The sequence below is a fragment of the Pungitius pungitius genome, chromosome 7 (genome assembly GCF_949316345.1).
Source record: "Pungitius pungitius chromosome 7, fPunPun2.1, whole genome shotgun sequence".
Classification (NCBI taxonomy): Eukaryota; Metazoa; Chordata; class Actinopteri; order Perciformes; family Gasterosteidae; genus Pungitius; species Pungitius pungitius.
In genome coordinates this window covers 7,329,113-7,348,003 of record NC_084906.1, presented here as the reverse complement: position 1 = coordinate 7,348,003, position 18,891 = coordinate 7,329,113, and the positions used below count along the sequence as shown (strand labels likewise).

Genomic DNA, 18,891 nt, shown 5'->3' with positions numbered 1-18,891 from the left:
GCTAGTCTGTCGTCCGGGTTCCACCCCCAGACTAACGGCCAGGCTGAGCGCACCAATCAGATCGTCGCCCGCATCCTTCGCAGCCTCACCCATCAGAACCCCTCGTCATGGTCGCAACAACTATCCTGGGCCGAATACGCCCACAACTCTCTTCCCACCGCGGGTACCGGTCTCTCGCCCTTCCACTGCTGCCTTGGCTACCAACCTCCGCTGTTTACGTCCCAAGACTCAGATTCCAACGTTCCGTCCGCGCAGGCCTTTATCAGCCGTTGCAAACGCACCTGGAAGAGAGTGCGATCAGCCCTTTGTCGAGCAGGTAGACGCATGTCAGCCGCAGCCAACCGACGCAGAATTAAGAGCCCGCGTTACGCACGCGGCCAGAGGGTTTGGTTATCCACCTCTAACTTACCCCTCCGGTCGGAGTCACGGAAACTATCGAACCGCTTCATAGGACCGTTCCGTATCACTGAGGTCATTAACCCAGTCGCGGTGAAGCTTCGCCTCCCGCCTAAGTTCCGCCGTGTCCACCCTGTGTTTCATGTCTCCTGTATCAAGCCCGCCATTCGCCCCCCCCCTCGTCCTGTTCGATCGCCTAGTCTTGTCGAAGATGCTCCTGCCTACAGGGTTCGCCGTATTCTTGATATGCGCCGCCGGGGTCGCGGCCATCAATATCTCATCGACTGGGAGGGGTACGGCCCAGAGGAGAGGAGTTGGACCCCCTCCCGGGACGTCCATCCCGCACTCATCGATGACTTCCTCCGGACTCGCCAACTGTCTCAAGGAGCGCCTGGGGGCGCTCATTGAGAGGGGGGTACTGTCATGCCCCTGGCTTCCTCTTCCCTCTTCGTCCCCTGTCTCCCTCTTGTGGCACTCTCAGGCAAACACCCCCTGCCCTTGCTCTCTCTCTCCCCTCATTACCCCTCACAGCTGATTCCCCTCTCGTCCTCATCATTGTCTCACCTGAAACCACTTCCACCTGATTTTGCCTGCTTCTTATTCCCTCCCTCTAGTCTCGTCTTGTTGTCGGATTATTCCATGAATGTAGGCACACGCGTCAGCACTCGTCTCGTCCTGTCTTGCCCTGCACTTTCACCGTCCGCGATTTGTGACTGTGCCTTTCCACAGAGTGCCCGACCGGCGCGCTCCCCCGGCAGCTCATCTGCTTTCACCTCTCTGCTGGATCCGGCTGGTAGGGAGCACCCCGGGATCCCCGAACGCTGTCCTCACGGGAGTAATCCTTATGCCCCTAAGTTCCTGATTTCCCCTGTCTGCTTTTGTTATGTTTCCGGCCAACGCCAGAGGACTTTGAGTTTATTCATTATTGAGGACTGTTTTTCCTTTTGACCATTAAAAGACTCTTTACCGCATCTCGCTCCTGGTTTCCCATCATTCCATCATAACAACAACCATGTACCACTACCAAAAAATCCCCTGGGGAAGCACCTGATAAACAATCACTGCCTGAATTTTTGCCTTGTCTGATTATAAACTAGTTTGACTATGTAGATACATATAATGACATCTTAATTGAAGAATTTAATTGTTCCACTTTACTGGATTTAAAAGAAAACAGTCGTGACACTGTTGTAAAGTCATTTGGCAGTGTAGTTACACTTAATGACATCTTTAAGAAAAGGACAACATTGATGACACAATTGTAATGGTTTTGTGACAGTGAGTGTCAAAACCATGCATATAGGACGGTTTAATGTCGCTCTAAGATATGAACCAAACGTTTTTCTTAAGTTTGACAGTTAGGTCTGCTATGACATGTTTTTGACTATGGTTTTGTTGTCTTGGTTTATGTCAAGTTGTCATATCAAGGACATCTCAAACAATGTCACCTTTGCATCAAAAGTGACATAACTTACCGAATGCCACTTAACAACAACTGTCATAAGTATTCATTGATATTTATGACAGCTGTCATGTCATGGTTATGACAATGTTATGTCAGTCTTATGAACAGTCATTCAAGTAAAGTGTTACCGAAAATAGTTTATAGGGGCTGTAAACCTAAATGGCACTGAGCAACCTGTGCCATGTGCCACCTGTGCCAAAAAATAATATATTTTCATCTCAATACTGATAAAATCTCACATGTTATCAGTATTGGTGGCTGCAATAAGCCTACTTTCTACGACCAATCACACATTCACTCTAAATGGTCATTTGCATATTCTACAACGCCTCACTGTAATCCCAGAGACACAACCTTGGGGAAAGAACGTTCCACCACCTTCCATGTTCCATGTTCCATGTTCTGTTCTCCACACATGAGAACACACTCTGGCAAATTCAGTCAGTTAGTTGCAAGACTTGGTACCTGCACAAGCACAGAACTTCTGGTCGAGCCCAAATTGTTATTGCAAAAAGGCCACGATGGATGTTCTTTTCAGTGTAAAAGCTGGAGGTAAGTAAGGAATCCAGACAGATGTCTGCGTTAACTGGTGTTGATGATTTATTGAACTTGTTAGGGGGGAGAAGGCTCTAATTGAGAGTGGCTACCTTGAAATACTGTTTGGGCATTTTTCTTACTGTTTCTTTTGAGTCTGAGCCGTGAAAGGATAAAATAAAACCGTTTCAATGCAGTTGGTGACTTTAGTTTACTACAAAATCCATGTTTTTTTCTGTTTTTCTCATCTGTAGATGAAAATACGAGCTCGGATGAAGTCCTACTATCCAAAAAACGCACGGCAAAGACAAAACTCAGAAGGGATTCAGCGTCCACCTCCCCAGTCACTGGTAAGCTGATTGTGTGAAACTGCAGAGTTGTTGGGGTATGTTTTCCATTATTGAGCCAGCGTTCTTTTTTGGAGGATCTGCTAGAAATTATAAAATATTCACTTAAAGAAGTTTCAGCTGATCAGAAAAGACACCGTTTTGTTGTTTGGTTTGAGGGGTTTTCTGTCCACGTTGGTGTTGTGACTGTCACCAAACTGACCATGCTCTGTTTTGTTGCTCATCTGTAGGAAGCTGCAACACCGCTGTGGAGGTCGTTTGCAAGCGAGGAGACAAGAGAAAGATCGACTCTGCTGAGGGAGGACCGAGGAGGAAGAGGAGACTGGTCACTAAGGACGTTGAGGAGGAGCACACCATCAGGACTCGAGCAAAGACAAAACACAGAAAGGATTCGGCGTCCACCTCTGCAGTCACTGGTAAGCCGATTGTGTGAAACAGCTGCTGGAGATGCTTCCCATCATCAGTTCACTGAACACGGGCTTCAGACTGTGGTGGGAGATGGGCTCTGGTCTTTTACATCAGCTGGGGTCTTGGTGTATTTATCTAAATACGCCGCGCTCCACATTATTATGCAAATTGTCTCAAGGCTATTTGGATGATTGAAATCAATTTCCGACACTTGTAATAATTAGTTTTCCAGGTGAGGCCAATCAAAGGAAAACAGGCAAAATGTTGTTGTTTGGTTTGAGGGGTTTTCTGTCCACGTTGGTGTTGGGACTGTCAACAAACTGACCATGCTGTGGTTTTTTGCTCATCTGTAGGAAGCTGCAACACCACTGTGAAGGTTGTTTGGCAGAGAGGAGACAAGAGGAAGGTTGCCGATGATGAGGAAGGACCGAGTAGGAAGAGGAGACAGGTCACTAAGGACGTTGAGAACATTGAGGAGGAGCCCACCAAACAACGTCAGTAGTTTTAGGCTTTATCACATTCAGTGTCAAATTCAAATTGGTATTACCATCGTAGGATGGGTAGAGTTTAGGTGACATATAGTCGCTCTCCCTCACTAATGTATTAAAACAACATGTTTGTGTCTGCAGAAGAGTTTGAAGCCAAATATAAGGAACTGGATCACATTGGTCAAGGAGGATCTGGATCCGTGTTTGCCGGCCACCGCAGAGCCGACAACCTCCCTGTAAGCGTTGCACACAAGTTCCCCAACACACACACACACGCAAACACTCTCTAACAAAAGTATTGTTTCTATCTCGTAGGTTGCCATTAAACACATCCCAAATGAAAACGTCTGGTTCACACATGAGGTGAGTGAGCTGCTGTTAAAATGTTCTATGTTCGTTTGTGAATGTATCACAGAGGAATCTCTCTAATCCTCAACTGTGGCGCGGCGTTACAGGACAACAACGGGAACACAATCTCCATAGAGGTCGCCATCATGTTGAAGCTGTCGGCCGAGTCAGAGGGGACATCGCCATACGCATCCCTGCTGGACTGGTATCAGATGGAGAGGGAGCTGGTGCTGGTGATGGAGAGGCCGATCCACGCTAAGAGTTTCTGGAGCTACCTCAGAGCGGAAGGAGTCTCCATGACGGAAGAAGAAGTCAAGGTGAGCCGCTGTGATCAGCTCAGTCACAGCGATGAAAGTGCGTCGACCCGTCCTCTTCTGACCCCTCGTCTCTCACTTTTTGTCCGTCAGATCATACTGAGGCAGCTGGTCGATGTGGCACTCGATCTAAAGAGAAAGGACATTTTCCACCGTGACATAAAGACAGAGAACATGCTGATTCAGACATGCTCTGACGTCCCGCGAGTTCTCCTCATCGACTTTGGTATGAGCTGTTACGACGAGGGGAGACTGAGACGCTGGAGGTATTTCGGTAAGATTGCTTGTGTTCTTCTCCCACCCGTCTGTGACTTTTACATTTTAGCTTCTCCTCCTTACTTTTTTCATGATGTCTGTGTGTTCTAGGTACTGTGCCCCCCCCAGAGATTTACACTCTATGGGGGTACACAGCAGAACCCACCACAGTGTTTCAGATCGGAGCAGTGCTGTTTGATGCCCTGCACGAGGAAAAGAATGAGTTCGACACGATCAGGTTCTTTACGAGTGGTCAGTCTCTCCCCAAAGGGATGTCCAAAGGTAAGAACATCATACACAAACATTTTGAGAGACACAAATCTACTCCTTTTATTTCAAATTCGGATGATGGTCCTTATCTTTCTTCTCCTTCTCTCTCCAGACTGCGACGACTTCCTCCAGATGTGCCTAAAAAAGTATCCCATAAATCGTCCAACGCTGGAGCAGCTCAGAAATCACCAGTGGCTCAGATAATCGAACAAGAACGCACCACACGCACAAACATATGGATAACATTACATGCACTACAACATACACATACATATATATACAAACAAACATAGAGATAAACACAAAGTCACACTAACGTACATAAATAAATATAAATACACACATTAACATATAAATACACACATACATACACACATTAACATCTAGATATACACAAAAATACATATATACATATAAATACACACATACATACACACATTAACATATAGATATACACAAAAATACATATATACATATAAATACACACATACATACACACATTAACATATAGATATACATACACACTAACATATACATATACATAAACATATTTACGACACAAAATTAAAAAAAAGATTGTATATAATCTAAACCAAATGAATACCTCGACTTGGTTATTCATGGTCATCTGATCATGACACAAAAAAAATGCTATTTCCCACGCACCACTGACTTCCTGACTGGAGGAATGTGCATCGTAGGCCGGAAGGTGAACCACGAAAAGTCTTTTAGAAAATGATTTCCACTCCACAGTCTGGCATCTACACAATCTTTAGCTCATGAAAAAGAACGAGTGCTGCTAAGCTACCAAGAAAAAGATTGTCGCCGCAATTCCAGTTAATTGTCGATGTGTCCAAGGTTGCTGCTTTTTGTCAACAGAATGGCAAGATGGCAGCCACAATACCTTCATTGAGCACTACGGACGGCAAAGAAAATGCACTAAAGTGTCATAATAAATCAAAAAGCAAACATTGTTATATGCATATTACTTCAGTCAAGCACGAGTAGGGAAAAAAAGGGTTTATTTCCTGCATCACTACCAAGCTATTTGAACCGAGTTATGCGATAAGTGAAATGTTTCTCCACCATGACAAGATGTCTAATGTAGATTGCCAGATCAAAGGAAACAATGCCCTCAAATAGGTCATGTCCAAGGCAGGGAGGTAACCGAAGGTTGGCATACATGAAAATAAGTCAACTCGTTGAAAACGGACTGGAATTTGAGAGCTACATTTCGAGTCTAGACATGTTCCTAATATGACTTCTCAGTGTGCGATCTTGGCCCTTATACGGTGGCCGAGAAGGTTCAGACAAATACAAAAGCAACAACACAACCGCAAACGCCACAACACAACACGAACGCCGCAACACGAAAATACAAAAGCCACATCACAACCGCAAATGCCACAACGCAACACGAACGCCGCAACGCAACGCGAAAGCGAAAACGGAAGTAGCTGCCCACAGGAGCGAGCGTATTTTGGAGGAACGCCCACGGGAGCGAGCGTATTTTGGAGGAACGGAGCTGGAGGATGCCAGATCGTTTAAGAAGTAAGTGAAACATGATTCCTTACTTTAACTGTAGCCGCAAGGAATCATGTTTCACTTACTTCTTAAACGATCTGGCATCCTCCAGCTCCGGTGTTACGTGCCGACTGGGTTTTTGAACCTACTGGTTTGGCTACGCGTGCGTGTTTGTTTTGCCCCGACAGCGGCAGATGTTGTCTGCCTCGGTCACCTGATCCGTCACACAGTCGCAAACATATTTCTGAAAATGTTCAAAATGTATCCCATATCCAATGCAGCGGTTATGATTGTATAAGTGAGCACTACATCACTGCTACGTATAAAGAAATAAATAAAAGAACATACGTTTATTAAAAGATCGCCACAACCTGGATTCGAACTCGCAGTCGAGCAAAATAGCAAAACTTTATAAGACGGCGGCGCTACGCCGTCGGCCAACCGAGCTGTCAAATGCCGCTACTGATTTCACTACTTATCATGAAATTGCAAATCGTCAGTGGCAAGAACATCTTTTGGTTCAGGGTGAGCCAAGACAACTGGTTTTTGGTGGCGTAGCGTGAAATACATAGTTCTGTCAGGTTTTCTAGCACATTGCCCAAGTAGGATTACTCTCTTAATAACATCTAAACGCGTAGCCAAACCAGTAGGTTCAAAAACCAGTCGGCACGTAACAACGGAGCTGGAAGATGCCAGATTGTTTAAGAAGTAAGTGAAACATGATTCCTTGCGGCTACAGTTAAAGTAAGGAATCATGTTTCACTTACTTCTTGAACGATCTGCCATCCTCCAGCTCCGTTCCTCCAAAATACGCTCGCTCCCGTGGGCGTTCCTCCAAAATACGCTCGCTCCCGTGGGCAGCTACTTCCGTTTTCGCTTTCGCGTTGCGTTGCGGCGTTCGTGTTGCGTTGTGGCATTTGCGGTTGTGATGTGGCTTTTGTATTTTCGTGTTGCGGCGTTCGTGTTGTGTTGTGGCATTTGCAGTTGTGATGTGCCTTTTGTATTTTGTGTTGTGGCGTTCGTGTTGCGTTGTGGCATTTGCGGTTGTGTTGTTGCTTTTGTATTTGTCTGAACCTTCTCGGCCACCGTACCCTTAACAAGAGGATCTGCTACAAACGTGTTAGGATCAATCTCACAATATCTACAGAAGTACAAGCTCTTGCTGAAGTTTTCAAGGAATCCTGCGATGCAGTGTGAACCTAAGTTGTCACCTGCAATGGCACACACAGTTCCTTTGTAGGTCTTGCCATCAGGCATGGTGATGCCTACTTTTCTTCTATGGTCTGTTTTTAATGTTTGTGATCTACATTTTCTGAAAAGATCTTCACATTTAAGAGTATCAATTACATTATATTCTGTGAGCTTTTTCCATTCTCTTCTTGATGGTACAAATTAGTTTGTGTTATGATTTAAATTAGCTAAATCGTTTCTCCCCAAAACTCTACAGGTCTATTTCTAACATGTATATACAACCAGCTACAGCAGCTAAACATGTGCACACTTGTTTTATTACTTTGGGATGATTTAAGATTGATCTTGATTATCTGCCTGGTAATAATGTATTTTATATTTTTAATTCTTACTTTTCATTTATTCGTTGATCATTCTTGATACATTGTTAAATTGTTTCTTGTACACATACACAACACACAATACACACGTACATAACATACATTCATACTGTGATGTCAGAAGTCAGACACTGAGATGAATTTAACGACGACGTATCGTATGTTCTGCTGATCACAAATCTTTTGTTGCACATGAGATAGAAAAACAACCACCCAGTAGAGCTGCTGTCAGTCCCAGTGCACAGTAAAGACCGATCCTTCTCATACTCGTATCACTTTGTTGTCTCAGGTTCGGGCCGATCCTTCATTGCTGCAAAGACACCCAACAAATCTGTGTTATTAATGTAAAGATAAAGGGGTATTTATCTGACTCGTCCTGCAAAGCGTTTATCTTGAGCCTCTGGGACCTCAACACCTTCATATAGGTGAAACAGGACTGAGGGTCCCACATCAGTTAGCATCCAGAGATGCTCACAAGTCCCAAAGCTCGAGTCCGAGTCGAGTCCGAAGTCTTTCGAGGACGATTCTCAAGTCGAGTCCGAAGTCACTGTGTGTGCGACTCGAGTCGCACTCAAGTCCGAGTCTCAAACTCGAGTCCCCATCTCTGTTAGCATCTCACAGTAGATATGGAGGGAGTTGGGAGAGTAGTCCGTGCTGGTGGGGAACATCCATTCCAGTGAGATGTTGTGCTTCTCCTCTGCCTCATACCAGATCTGTGTCACATTCACTATAAATGCTGAGGAGAAAGAGGAGTGAACTGACCACAGACACAGGTCAGGATGAAGATCACCAGGATGCTGCAGATCATCTCCTCCCTGTGAGAGGAGACAGAGGAGAAGAGGCTCAAATATCACATCATCAATCTACAGCCTGTGACTGAGAGCTACCAGAAGGACATCTGTGCTCAGTCCTTCAGTAAGAAACAGTACTGTACAGTATGTAACAGTACTATGTTCAATGAGAACCGCTTCAATAAGTTTTTCTTCACAGCTTTTGAAAATGGAGAAGACAACACACCAGAAGAACACTTCCTCAAACTAAACACTAGAGGGCAGCCGAGGTGTGCCATCTTCAACATTCACCTTCTGCTTCAGGCAGCAATGTCACAGAAGCCGAACGAGAGGGCATTTAAAAACTACCCCCCCCCCCCCCCCATTTTGATCATCTTGCAGGTGCTTACGGGTATAATATATAGTTCAGGCTGACTATATTCATCTCTGTGCGCTTTTCTGTGTGGATTCTCCCCGTGTCTGCGTGGGTTCTCTCCGGGTACTCCGGCTTCCTCCCACAGTCCAAAGACATGCTCTGGGGATTAGGTTGATTGGGAACTCTAAATTACCTGTAGATGTGAGTGTGAATGGTTGTTTGTCTCTGTGTTGCCCTGGCTGGTGACCGATCCAGGGTGTACCCTGTCTTTCGCCCAAAGTTGGCTGGGATAGACTCCACGAGTCTCCCATACTCCTTTACTGTCCTTTATTTTATTCTTCTACATACATACATACATACATACATACATACATACATACATACATACATACATACATACAGCTTGGTCTCATGAAAGTCTGTCCTCACGTTCTCGTTCACGTTCCTGTCCAAGTTCACGCCAATCGTTCACGGTTGAAAAACTATTTCACTTCCAACACCTGTGCCCAGTAATCCCCCTGATTATATAGCCATTGTGACCTAATTGAAACACCACCTCCCGGGGGTGGGGCTAACAAACAAACAAAAACAAAAATGGCTCTTACACTCTACACATGACACCCATTGCTGTCTGTCCATCCCGGGAGAGGGATCCCTCCTCTTGACGTTCTCCCTAAGGTTTCTTCCGTTTTTCCCCATTGAAGGGTTTTTTCATATTTTGGGGAGTTTTTCCTGTGCCGATGTGAGGGTTTCGGGACAGAGGATGTTGCATGTGTACAGACTGTAAAGCCCTCTGAGGCAAATTTGTAATTTGCGATTTGGGGTTATACAAAATAAAATGAATTCAATTGAATTCAATCTAATCAAACAATCACATGGCAGTTGCTTCAATGCATTTAGGGGTGTGTTCCTGGTCAGACCATCTCCTGAACTCCAAACTGAATGTCAGAATGGGAAAGAAAGGTGATTTAAGCAATTTTGAGCGTGGCATGGTTGTTGGTGCCAGACGGGCCGGTCTGAGGATTTCACTATCTGCTCAGTTACTGGGATTTTCACGCACAACCATTTCTAGGGTTTGAATGGTGTGAAAATGGAAAAACATCCAGTATGCGGCAGTCCTGTAGGCGAAAATGCCTTGTTGATGCTAGAGGTCAGAGGAGAATGGGCCGACTGATTCAAGCTGATAGAAGAGCAACTTTGACTGAAATCACCACTCGTTACAACCGAGGTGTGCAGCAAAGCATTTGTGAAGCCACAACACGCACAACCTTGAGCCGGATGGGCTACAACAGCAGAAGACCCCACCGGGTACCACTCATCTCCACTACAAATAGGAAAAAGAGGCTACAATTTGCAAGAGCTCACCAAAATTGGACAGTTGAAGACTGCAAAAATGTTGCCTGGTCTGATGAGTCTAGATTTCTGTTTTCTAGAGTCTGAATTTGGCGTAAACAGAATGAGAACATGGATCCATCATGACTTGTGACCACTGTGCAGGCTGCTGGTGGTGGTGTAATGGTGTGGGGGGGGGGGGGGGGGGGGCGGGGTTCTTGGCACACTTTAGGCCCCTTAGTGCCAATTGGGCATCGTTTAAATACCACGGCCTACCTGAGCATTGTTTATGACCATGGGCATCCCTTTATGGCCGCCATGTACCCATCCTCTGATGGCTACTTCCAGCAGGATAATGCACCATGTCACAAAGCTCCGATCATTTCAAATTGGTTTCTTGAAGATGACAATGAGTTCACTGTACTGAAATGGCCCCCACAGTCATCAGATCTCAACCCAATAGAGCATCTTTGGGATGTGGTGGAACGGGAGCTTCGTGCCCTGGATGTGCATCCCACAAATCTCCATCAACTGTAAGATGCAATCCTATCAATATGGGCCAACATTTATAAAGAATGCTTTCAGCACCTTGTTGAATCAATGCCACGTAGAATTAAGGCAGTTCTGAAGGCGAAAGGGGGTCAAACACAGTATTAGTATGGTGTTCCTAATAATCCTTTAGGTGAGTTTATGTCAGTTGTAAGCAAAGTCAGTGCATGAGATGAGGGGTTTAGATGGTTACACGGCCCCGTTGAGAAGTGATGTTTATATTTAGACCTTTTTTTAAAGAAAAGCTTTGTGTGTATTTGGGTTTGTGACACTGTTTTATGTAAAATGTTTACATACGTTTATGTGTTTATGTCTTGTAGAGATAGTCTTGGTTTGTAGGCAGAAAGCAATAGACAATAACAATACATAATAGAAAATGTGCGTTAATTATCTAACTGAACATCAGGTGGAAGTAAACCTTTGCTCTGCAACTTCCAAAACCACCAGCAAGCTCTATGTAGGCCTAATGCTTTGCGGTCAGTAGTCAACAGATCAGACAGGAAGTACCTGTTTCTGTGACTTCCTGTTTAATCTTTGAACCCAGCAGAGCACCTTTCTACATGACTTTTGTAAGAACGCCCTCCTGCTGCTGCCACCTGTTCTCGTCTACTTCCCAGACGAGGTGCATCTCCGAAGAGCCACATAAAACCTGCGGGTGGGAGTAATGGGCGCCGACTGCCGTAAAACCACAAAGAAGAAGAAGCATCCGGGTCTCTGGCCAACGTCATTTCCGCACAAATTGATGCTAATGCTACTAAAAAATGCAAAGTTGTTAATGAACTGGCGATATCTGTGGGATCTTTTGACATGTTCGGTTCAGGTAGTCGACCGGAAGAAGAGTACATTTCAGCGTTGTGGCAACTTCATTCAGCTTGTCGTCTCTAAAGATTTAGTTTCACATGACGGTGGCAGTTCATTGTTAGCTTAGCTTTAGCCATGCTCCCAGACTCCGCTTTCACTTGTCTTCTGGGTTGTGGCTTACTTGCGACAGGGACCACGGCTACTAAGCTAGCTTGGTAGCTAGCCAGCTAAGCACATTTCATCCCCGGTATTAACGTGTTTCTATCCTTATTGTATTTTTGTTTTTTTACCTTTTTGATTTTCTGTAAGTCTGTGTAACAGCGGAGGTCTAAACATAACAGCCCAGTTTGTTTGGACACGTAGAATGCGCTATTAGCATACGGAGCGAGTTGCCCAACCGGCTTTAGTTTGAGGAAACGTCTTATTTCTTGATGACATTTAAATCACTCGAAGTAGGTTCGCTCATCGTTCGCTAACGTGTTTCACCACCCAGCCAAGAGCCGGAGCTTTCCTTCTCGTGACCATTCGCCTGCCACGATGGCTTCTTCCTCTGGAAACGACGACGACCTCACCATCCCCAGAGCAGCCATCAACAAGATGATCAAAGAGACTCTCCCCAACGTGCGAGTGGCGAACGACGCCAGGGAGCTGGTGGTGAACTGCTGCACGGAGTTCATCCACCTCATATCCTCCGAAGCCAATGAAATATGCAACAAGTCCGACAAGAAGACCATATCTCCCGAGCATGTCATCAACGGTGAGTCCGGGCCCCGCGTGGGGCTCCGTCCCCGCACTGCAGCCAGCTGTGTTTGACGATGACACGTTTGACCCACCCGTGTAATTATTTCGCGTTCGCCTCTTTGTGTTTTTCACGGCGCAGCTCTCGAGAGCCTGGGGTTCGCGTCGTACATCACGGAGGTGAAAGACGTCCTGCAGGAGTGTAAAACGGTCGCTCTGAAGAGGAGGAAGGCCAGCTCTCGCCTGGAGAACCTGGGCATCCCAGAAGAAGAGCTCCTCAGGCAACAACAGGAATTATTTGCCAAGGTATGATCCCAAAATACGAATCTTACAATTGTGTGTGCTGATGCTGTGTCTGGGTGCCTGGCTTTGTCTGCGTATATGGTTTGTGAGAAGTGGAATATCTGTTTACTGATTTGAACATTGTTTTGTTTACACATTTATGCATAGCGCAGCTTAAAAACTTTCCAGTGAACTCTATCTTCTCGTTATTGCACAAAGTCTGTAGTGGTTTCCCTCTATTTTGCTGCAAATATGGAGAAATATGGCAATGACATATTAATCCTTTTAATCTTGCTGTGATATAAATGTAATATGCATGTTATTAATGCACCACTATCTCTACAACTGCTCTTGTGAACTTGCAGTGGTTCTTTTATCATCAATACATCCGTCTAGTCCAAGACGTCTAATGCATTGTGTATTTCAGCCTCAGTAATTGCTAAAATCCTCATTGTAATCACTTTTCCTCATGTCTGAACATCTTTGAGTCAAAAATACTGATATATCACCCCATGCTCTAAGCCCACACCCGATCTTGCAATCCCGACCCTTCGTAATGTGGCTAAGGAGCCTTCTATCCGCGTTCTCACATGTCACGTCTCTGTTCTGGTTTGACCGTGCCCCTGCAGGCGCGGCAGCAGCAGGCGGAGCTCGCCCAGCAAGAGTGGCTACAGATGCAGCAGGCCGCCCAACAGGCACAGATGGCAGCTGCATCCGCCAGCGCCGCCCAGCAGGCTGGTTCCTCTCAGGATGAAGACGAAGAGGAAGACATGTGATGCATAGGACGCAAACTTCCCTCGTCCTGACCCCACCTGCCCTCCCCCTGCCCCTGGGACAGCGCTTGCACACAAATCCCTCAGTGCGGTCATCGGCAGAGACATGAGGCGTGTTTGAGCACCCGTAGACATCAGTGTATCCTGGCATCATGTACATTGGAATGGACACTGATAAGAGACCCTGACTGGGGACTTGAAGACAGCCTCTTGTTCAGGCATCAGAACCTGAGCATGATTTGGCTTGATATGCTGCAGAGGTTTCCCAGATGCTCTCCTGTTATGGCTTCATAGTGTGTTGTGAGTGATTTTTAGATTGCTGGATGTGTTGTGGAGACTGAGGGCAGCCATTGCCCGGGATATGTCAGTGAGTTTTGAATATTGCAACAAGTACGGCACCAGATAGCGTAGTCCGTTGTACTCGATCACTCATTGGTGGTTTAGGAGAACTGCTTTAGGATATTTTCAGAGCAGTGCATTTCTCTTTTCTCGTGGTTTGATGGTCACTTTTACAGAAAGGATTTTCTCTACCCCTCACTTGATGCATTTGTTCAACAGAGAATAATTTGAGGGCTTGTGAATATAGGAATATTTTTTGTTAAGTAGAAAAAAAATTGGACATTTTGGTTAATTTTAGCTCATTCAAATGATTTACGTTGCATTTTGTTTCCATCTTCAGCCACCCGCAGTATTGCTAATTAGACACACGTTTCAGATAACTATATTTTTGTCTCATAGAACCAAAGATAGAGGAGCGACTAACAGCCCAGAGTTGGTGTTTTTTTAGGTGCTGAGGTGATTCTCGTCGCTGACTCAGTGTCAGTCTAAACAACATTAAGGATTATTCGACTTTGTAAGATGCTTTGATATCCAGACTGAATTTGTTGAATCCCCTCTCTGCGGGTGAAGTATCCAACATTCGCATCGTGACTGTGGTCAATCCTCAGTGGTGATGCACACATTCACTCGCCCATGCTGCGAAGTTGTATTCTTTAAGCAATAAAGGAATCATATTTTATAGACCACTGTGATGTCTTTTTGTGATGTCATTAGAAACCATCTTAAAGTTGTATTGGTCTGTATCCAGACACATGACTGTTACTCCCCCAGCCCCCTCCGCCCCCCTCCTCCCTACACTAGCTGGAAGATGATTTGTGTCTCTTGGGAGAGGCAGATGTGTGGGAGCTCCGGGCCGATCGGGAACTCGGGCAAGTCTCTTTTCCTCAGATCCTCTGAAAATGTCAGGAGCAATCATAGAGAACATGAGCACTAAGAAATTGGTTGTCTTGGTTTTATTCGTTCTTGTTTTGCAAGTTGTTGCCATCATGGTCGGAGCGCTGATTGGTAAGTACGCAGATATCTATTTTTTTTTTACCATATTTATATAACTACTGTTTCTAGAAAGCAATGTGTGCTGTAAGCTCAGCAGCGATCCTTTGGTACCAGCCGCCTGCCCCCGAGCTGCCCGACTAAATATGTTGAAGCTTTTGTCCGTCCGCCCTCAACGGGACGTAACTCCAGCCACGCGTCTCTTGACAAGAGTGTCCCTCTTTTGCCGTAGCTCCCAGTCCCACCAGTGCCGTTCGCTACTTAGCCACCAAGTGCATTAACCGCCAACGGACGCGTGGCTGGCTGGCGCCGTGGGGATCGAACCGGTGCCAGCAGATCCACAGCTTCGACGAGCCTCTGGCCAAAACGCTGGATGCCAACGACATTGTTTTCGCCGTGCACGTGCCTCTCCCGCACGCGGAGATGAGCCCCTGGTTTCAATACATGCTGGCCGTGCTGCAGGTCGACGTCGCCTTCAAGATGATCAACCCGATCGGTGAGAGCAGTGCGTTACTCTCGCGTTCCCAACGAGCTCTCGCTGCGCGTTTCTGACCCGCTGAATCTTCGCCCGCGCAGAAGACGGCGTCGTCATCACCATCGACGTCGGCTTGGCCTACAGGGACGACCTGACGTCCGAGTGGAGCGCCAAGTTTCACGCGGTGGAGCGGAGGCCCCTCAGGTGCACGCTTGCGGTCGCGAAGGTAAACACGCATGACTGCGTTTGAATACGTTTAGTGGGAATGTGAACGTCCCCGCCCGGTGACCTGTAACAGTGCCTGCTCTTGCAGACCTATGAAAACGAGGGCCGCTTTTATCACTGCGACCCCATTCCATTCATGGAACTGGGAAGTGTGGCCCACAAGTATTTTCTGTTCAACCTCCGCCTGCCGGTGAATGACACGGTGAATGTGGGGATCGGAGAAATCAAGGACATCCACATAGTGGTGAGTTTGATTCGTCCGCTTCAGCTTCCATGGCGCGTTTCCATTTGAGTGCGAATCATTCAAGCACTTTTTAGTGTTCCTCTTCTCTCAGGGCATCCACCAGAATGGGGGCTTCACCAAAGTGTGGATCAGCATGAAGACTGTGTTCAGTCCCTGGATACTTGTGGCGACCGCTTGGTACTGGCACAGGATCAGCCTCATGGCGAGGCCGCCAGTGCTTTTGGAAAAGTAAGAGCCCAAAAAAAAAAAGAGGGTGATTGTATTTCTCATCCAAACTACTGTGACGGGAATAGAATTTATATTTGAGCGTAAAAGGAAGGAATAAATTGGAAGTGTTTTTTTTATTTTATGTTTTTTTTTTTACTTAAATCATTTGAATAACGTGAGTATAAATGTGAAGCTATATTCTTAAATGAACAATTTATGTACTTATCTGATGAGTCGCTTCTAAGAACTCTGAGTGCAGACTCGGCTGCACTCGACCTGCGGTGGGAAAAGAAAAGTGCTCGTTCTTAAGTGCATGTTCGGCCTGGCAGAACCGGGTCAATACTCCGCCCGCGGAAGGATGCGAGCCGTCATAGCATGCGTCTGTGTGGTACAGGGTTATTTTTGCTCTGGGCATCGCCATGACGATCCTGAACGTGCCGGCTGAGTGGCTCTCCCTGGCCTTTGAGTGGACGTGGATGCTGCTCTTGGAAGATGCCCAGCAGGGCGTCTTCTACTCCACGCTCTTCTGTTTCTGGGTCATCTTCTGCGGCGAACACCTCATGGTCAGCGCCTTCTCCTTTCTCTCTGCTGTACTTCCACCGCGCTTCCATTTCCAGTTGTGCACATTTTTTTTTTTTATTTCAACACCAAATCCCGTAGGACCAAACCCGGAGGAACCGTCTCTCGGCGTACTGGTGGCAGGTCGGACTGGTGATTTTCGGCTCCGCTCTTCTCCTCGTATTTGACCTGAGTGACAGGTAGGCACGGGGCTGCTTTTGATGAGCTTTATTGTGTTCTCACCCCAGATATTAATGTGCTTTATTTCTTTGAAAAGGGGGGTTCATTTGACCAACCCTTTCTACAGTGTCTGGGCATCTGAAAGTGGGATGAAGCTGGCCGTATCCTTCAGGTACCAGCGGGGCTTCAGAAGAGTTCTGCTTGATTAGAACCTAGGCCTTGTTTCCTTGACTGTCCTCTCAGATTACCTTCATTGTGGTGGCAGGGCTTTCTCTCTGCCTGTACTTCCTGTCCCTGTGTGGCATGGTGCGTTGCGTGTTCAGGAACATCGGAGGGAAAATGCAGCAGCTTCCTGCGATGCCAAAGGCCCGGAAATTGCGTTATAAGGTTTGTTTGGATTTAAATACAAAATCCCATTTGAATCACAATAAACCAAATAATGTTGTGGAAGGTTTTCCATCTCTCACCGGTTCTGGCAGGGAATAATCTTCAGGTTCAAGTTTTTGATGCTGGTGACTCTAACGTGTGCTGCCATGACGGTCATCTTCTTTATATTAAATCAAGTAAGTCTCAACCCTCTAATAAGCAACACAGGTCTATAACTTATTTTTTTATTAACAATTATTCCACATGTTCTTCACCAGGTCAGTGAGGGTCACTGGCACTGGGGAAACTACACGTTTGAAGTCCACAGTGCTTTTCTCACAGGGATCTATGGCATGTGGAACCTGTATGTTTTCACCATCATCTTCCTCTATGCGCCCTCCCACAAGCGCAGCAGAGAAAAGTCAGGCGATAGTCAACAAACAGGTTTGTAACATTTTAACTTTGTGGGTGGAATGATACGGAAGCCCAGAGAGGCAACTTAGCAAAACCAATATAGAGATTTTCTTTTATTTTTCAGATGTCTGTTCTAAATGGTTTCCTTTCATGTTTTTCTGGCTTATATTTTAACATACACTGCTACTTTATGTTATAATAGGACTAATATTCCCAAAATGGCAGATTCGCGCTAAAATACACAGCCAAAAGTATTAAGACATTCTTTACCAGTACATAGTCTATGAACATTTTGTGCATGGAAAAGCGTACCTGGATAAACCGTGAGGTATTGTAGTCCTGTTTGACACGCAGGGAGTCGGGCACCTTAACCACCTGTGGCCGGGATGAGTATTACAACAACAACACGCCCCGAACCACCCTGCTACACATCACAGGACCAGTCAAAGGTTCGGACACATGTGTCCAAACCTTTGACTCTTACTGTATATATTCTTTTTTATTTAAGAAACTTTAAGCAATTATAATGGCAATATTTGTCTTTTATTTCACCCATTAAGTCATTAACTATTTACATCATTTAATAATGGTTCAATATCTTTTCTGATTTGACTTCTATGGCTTCCGTAGTTCTCTAATGAAGAAACAAGACATTTACTCAGTAGTCATATGCGATGCTCAAAGCTTTACTATTCCCAGATGTGCTGGAGAAGCCAGACAGCCACGAGGCCGAGCCGACCTGCGGAGAGCAGGGGCCGACGGAGGCCTACAGGATCACTGGGAAGGTGGCGCAGCAATAACCACCGAAAAACAACTCCTTCATTTCATGTGACTACTGTCGTTGCATCTGCAACGTTTAGGACTATACTGTAGACACGTCTTGGATAAGTAGCAGTAAAACATCTTAAACGTAGTTTGTAGGGAAAGTTAAACTTCTAGGATGGCAGATGTTTTTAGATTAGATTATTAGAGGAGCAAGTTACTTTCACATACACTTATCTGTTTGCTAGGGCACTTTTTATTTTTAATTCAATCTCCTTTTTATCCTTTGTGTCCGTAGCCTTGATTTTATACTGTCGAGTTCAAATCTGTACATTGAAGATGCTATTTTTCATGCACTGTTAATTGTTTTGTTGCCCATTGTCTTACTGTCCAATATTATGCACCAACTGCCATGTCAAATTCCTTGTATGTCTAACATATTTTGGTAATAAATGTTCCTGATTCATACTGTTAACTCATTTTCTATCACATGACTACATTGATACAGACTTTGTACAACATGTTGTGCTAGCACACCAATTTACAATGCAATTCATGTTCATATGCAAACCATAGAATACCTCATTTTT

The 18,891-nt window shown here is 45.6% G+C and overlaps 3 protein-coding genes across 5 annotated transcripts; all 3 read left to right on the top strand.

Moving 5' to 3' along the window:
• The first annotated feature begins 2,382 nt into the window (after positions 1–2,382).
• Positions 2,383–5,222, top strand: LOC119216617 (serine/threonine-protein kinase pim-1-like). The gene is made up of 9 exons (XM_062563484.1): positions 2,383–2,413; positions 2,973–3,158; positions 3,504–3,644; positions 3,780–3,874; positions 3,954–4,001; positions 4,094–4,303; positions 4,394–4,574; positions 4,667–4,837; positions 4,938–5,222. The coding sequence occupies exons 1-9, from the start codon at positions 2,383–2,385 to the stop codon at positions 5,027–5,029; spliced, it is 1,155 nt and encodes a 384-aa protein (XP_062419468.1). The 3' UTR covers positions 5,030–5,222.
• A 6,292-nt stretch (positions 5,223–11,514) lies between these two features.
• dr1 (down-regulator of transcription 1) lies at positions 11,515–14,561 on the top strand. Of its 3 annotated transcripts, none has more exons than XM_037470350.2 (4): positions 11,515–11,657; positions 12,242–12,505; positions 12,629–12,792; positions 13,398–14,561. In XM_037470350.2, the coding sequence occupies exons 1-4, from the start codon at positions 11,612–11,614 to the stop codon at positions 13,542–13,544; spliced, it is 621 nt and encodes a 206-aa protein (XP_037326247.1). In that variant the 5' UTR covers positions 11,515–11,611; the 3' UTR covers positions 13,545–14,561. The 3 variants fall into 3 exon arrangements, with proteins under 3 accessions (XP_037326247.1, XP_037326248.1, XP_037326249.1); XM_037470351.2 differs by having other exon boundaries at positions 11,647–11,767; XM_037470352.2 differs by lacking the exon at positions 11,515–11,657 and adding an exon at positions 11,669–11,995.
• A 140-nt stretch (positions 14,562–14,701) lies between these two features.
• On the top strand, positions 14,702–18,769 carry LOC119216268 (protein wntless homolog). Its single transcript, XM_037468934.2, has 12 exons — positions 14,702–14,885; positions 15,103–15,366; positions 15,447–15,571; positions 15,659–15,814; positions 15,906–16,042; positions 16,416–16,584; positions 16,682–16,779; positions 16,857–16,920; positions 17,003–17,146; positions 17,239–17,322; positions 17,404–17,569; positions 18,239–18,769. Exons 1-12 carry the CDS (start codon positions 14,780–14,782, stop codon positions 18,337–18,339), a joined length of 1,614 nt encoding a protein of 537 aa, XP_037324831.2. The 5' UTR covers positions 14,702–14,779; the 3' UTR covers positions 18,340–18,769.
• Positions 18,770–18,891: the final 122 nt, after the last annotated feature.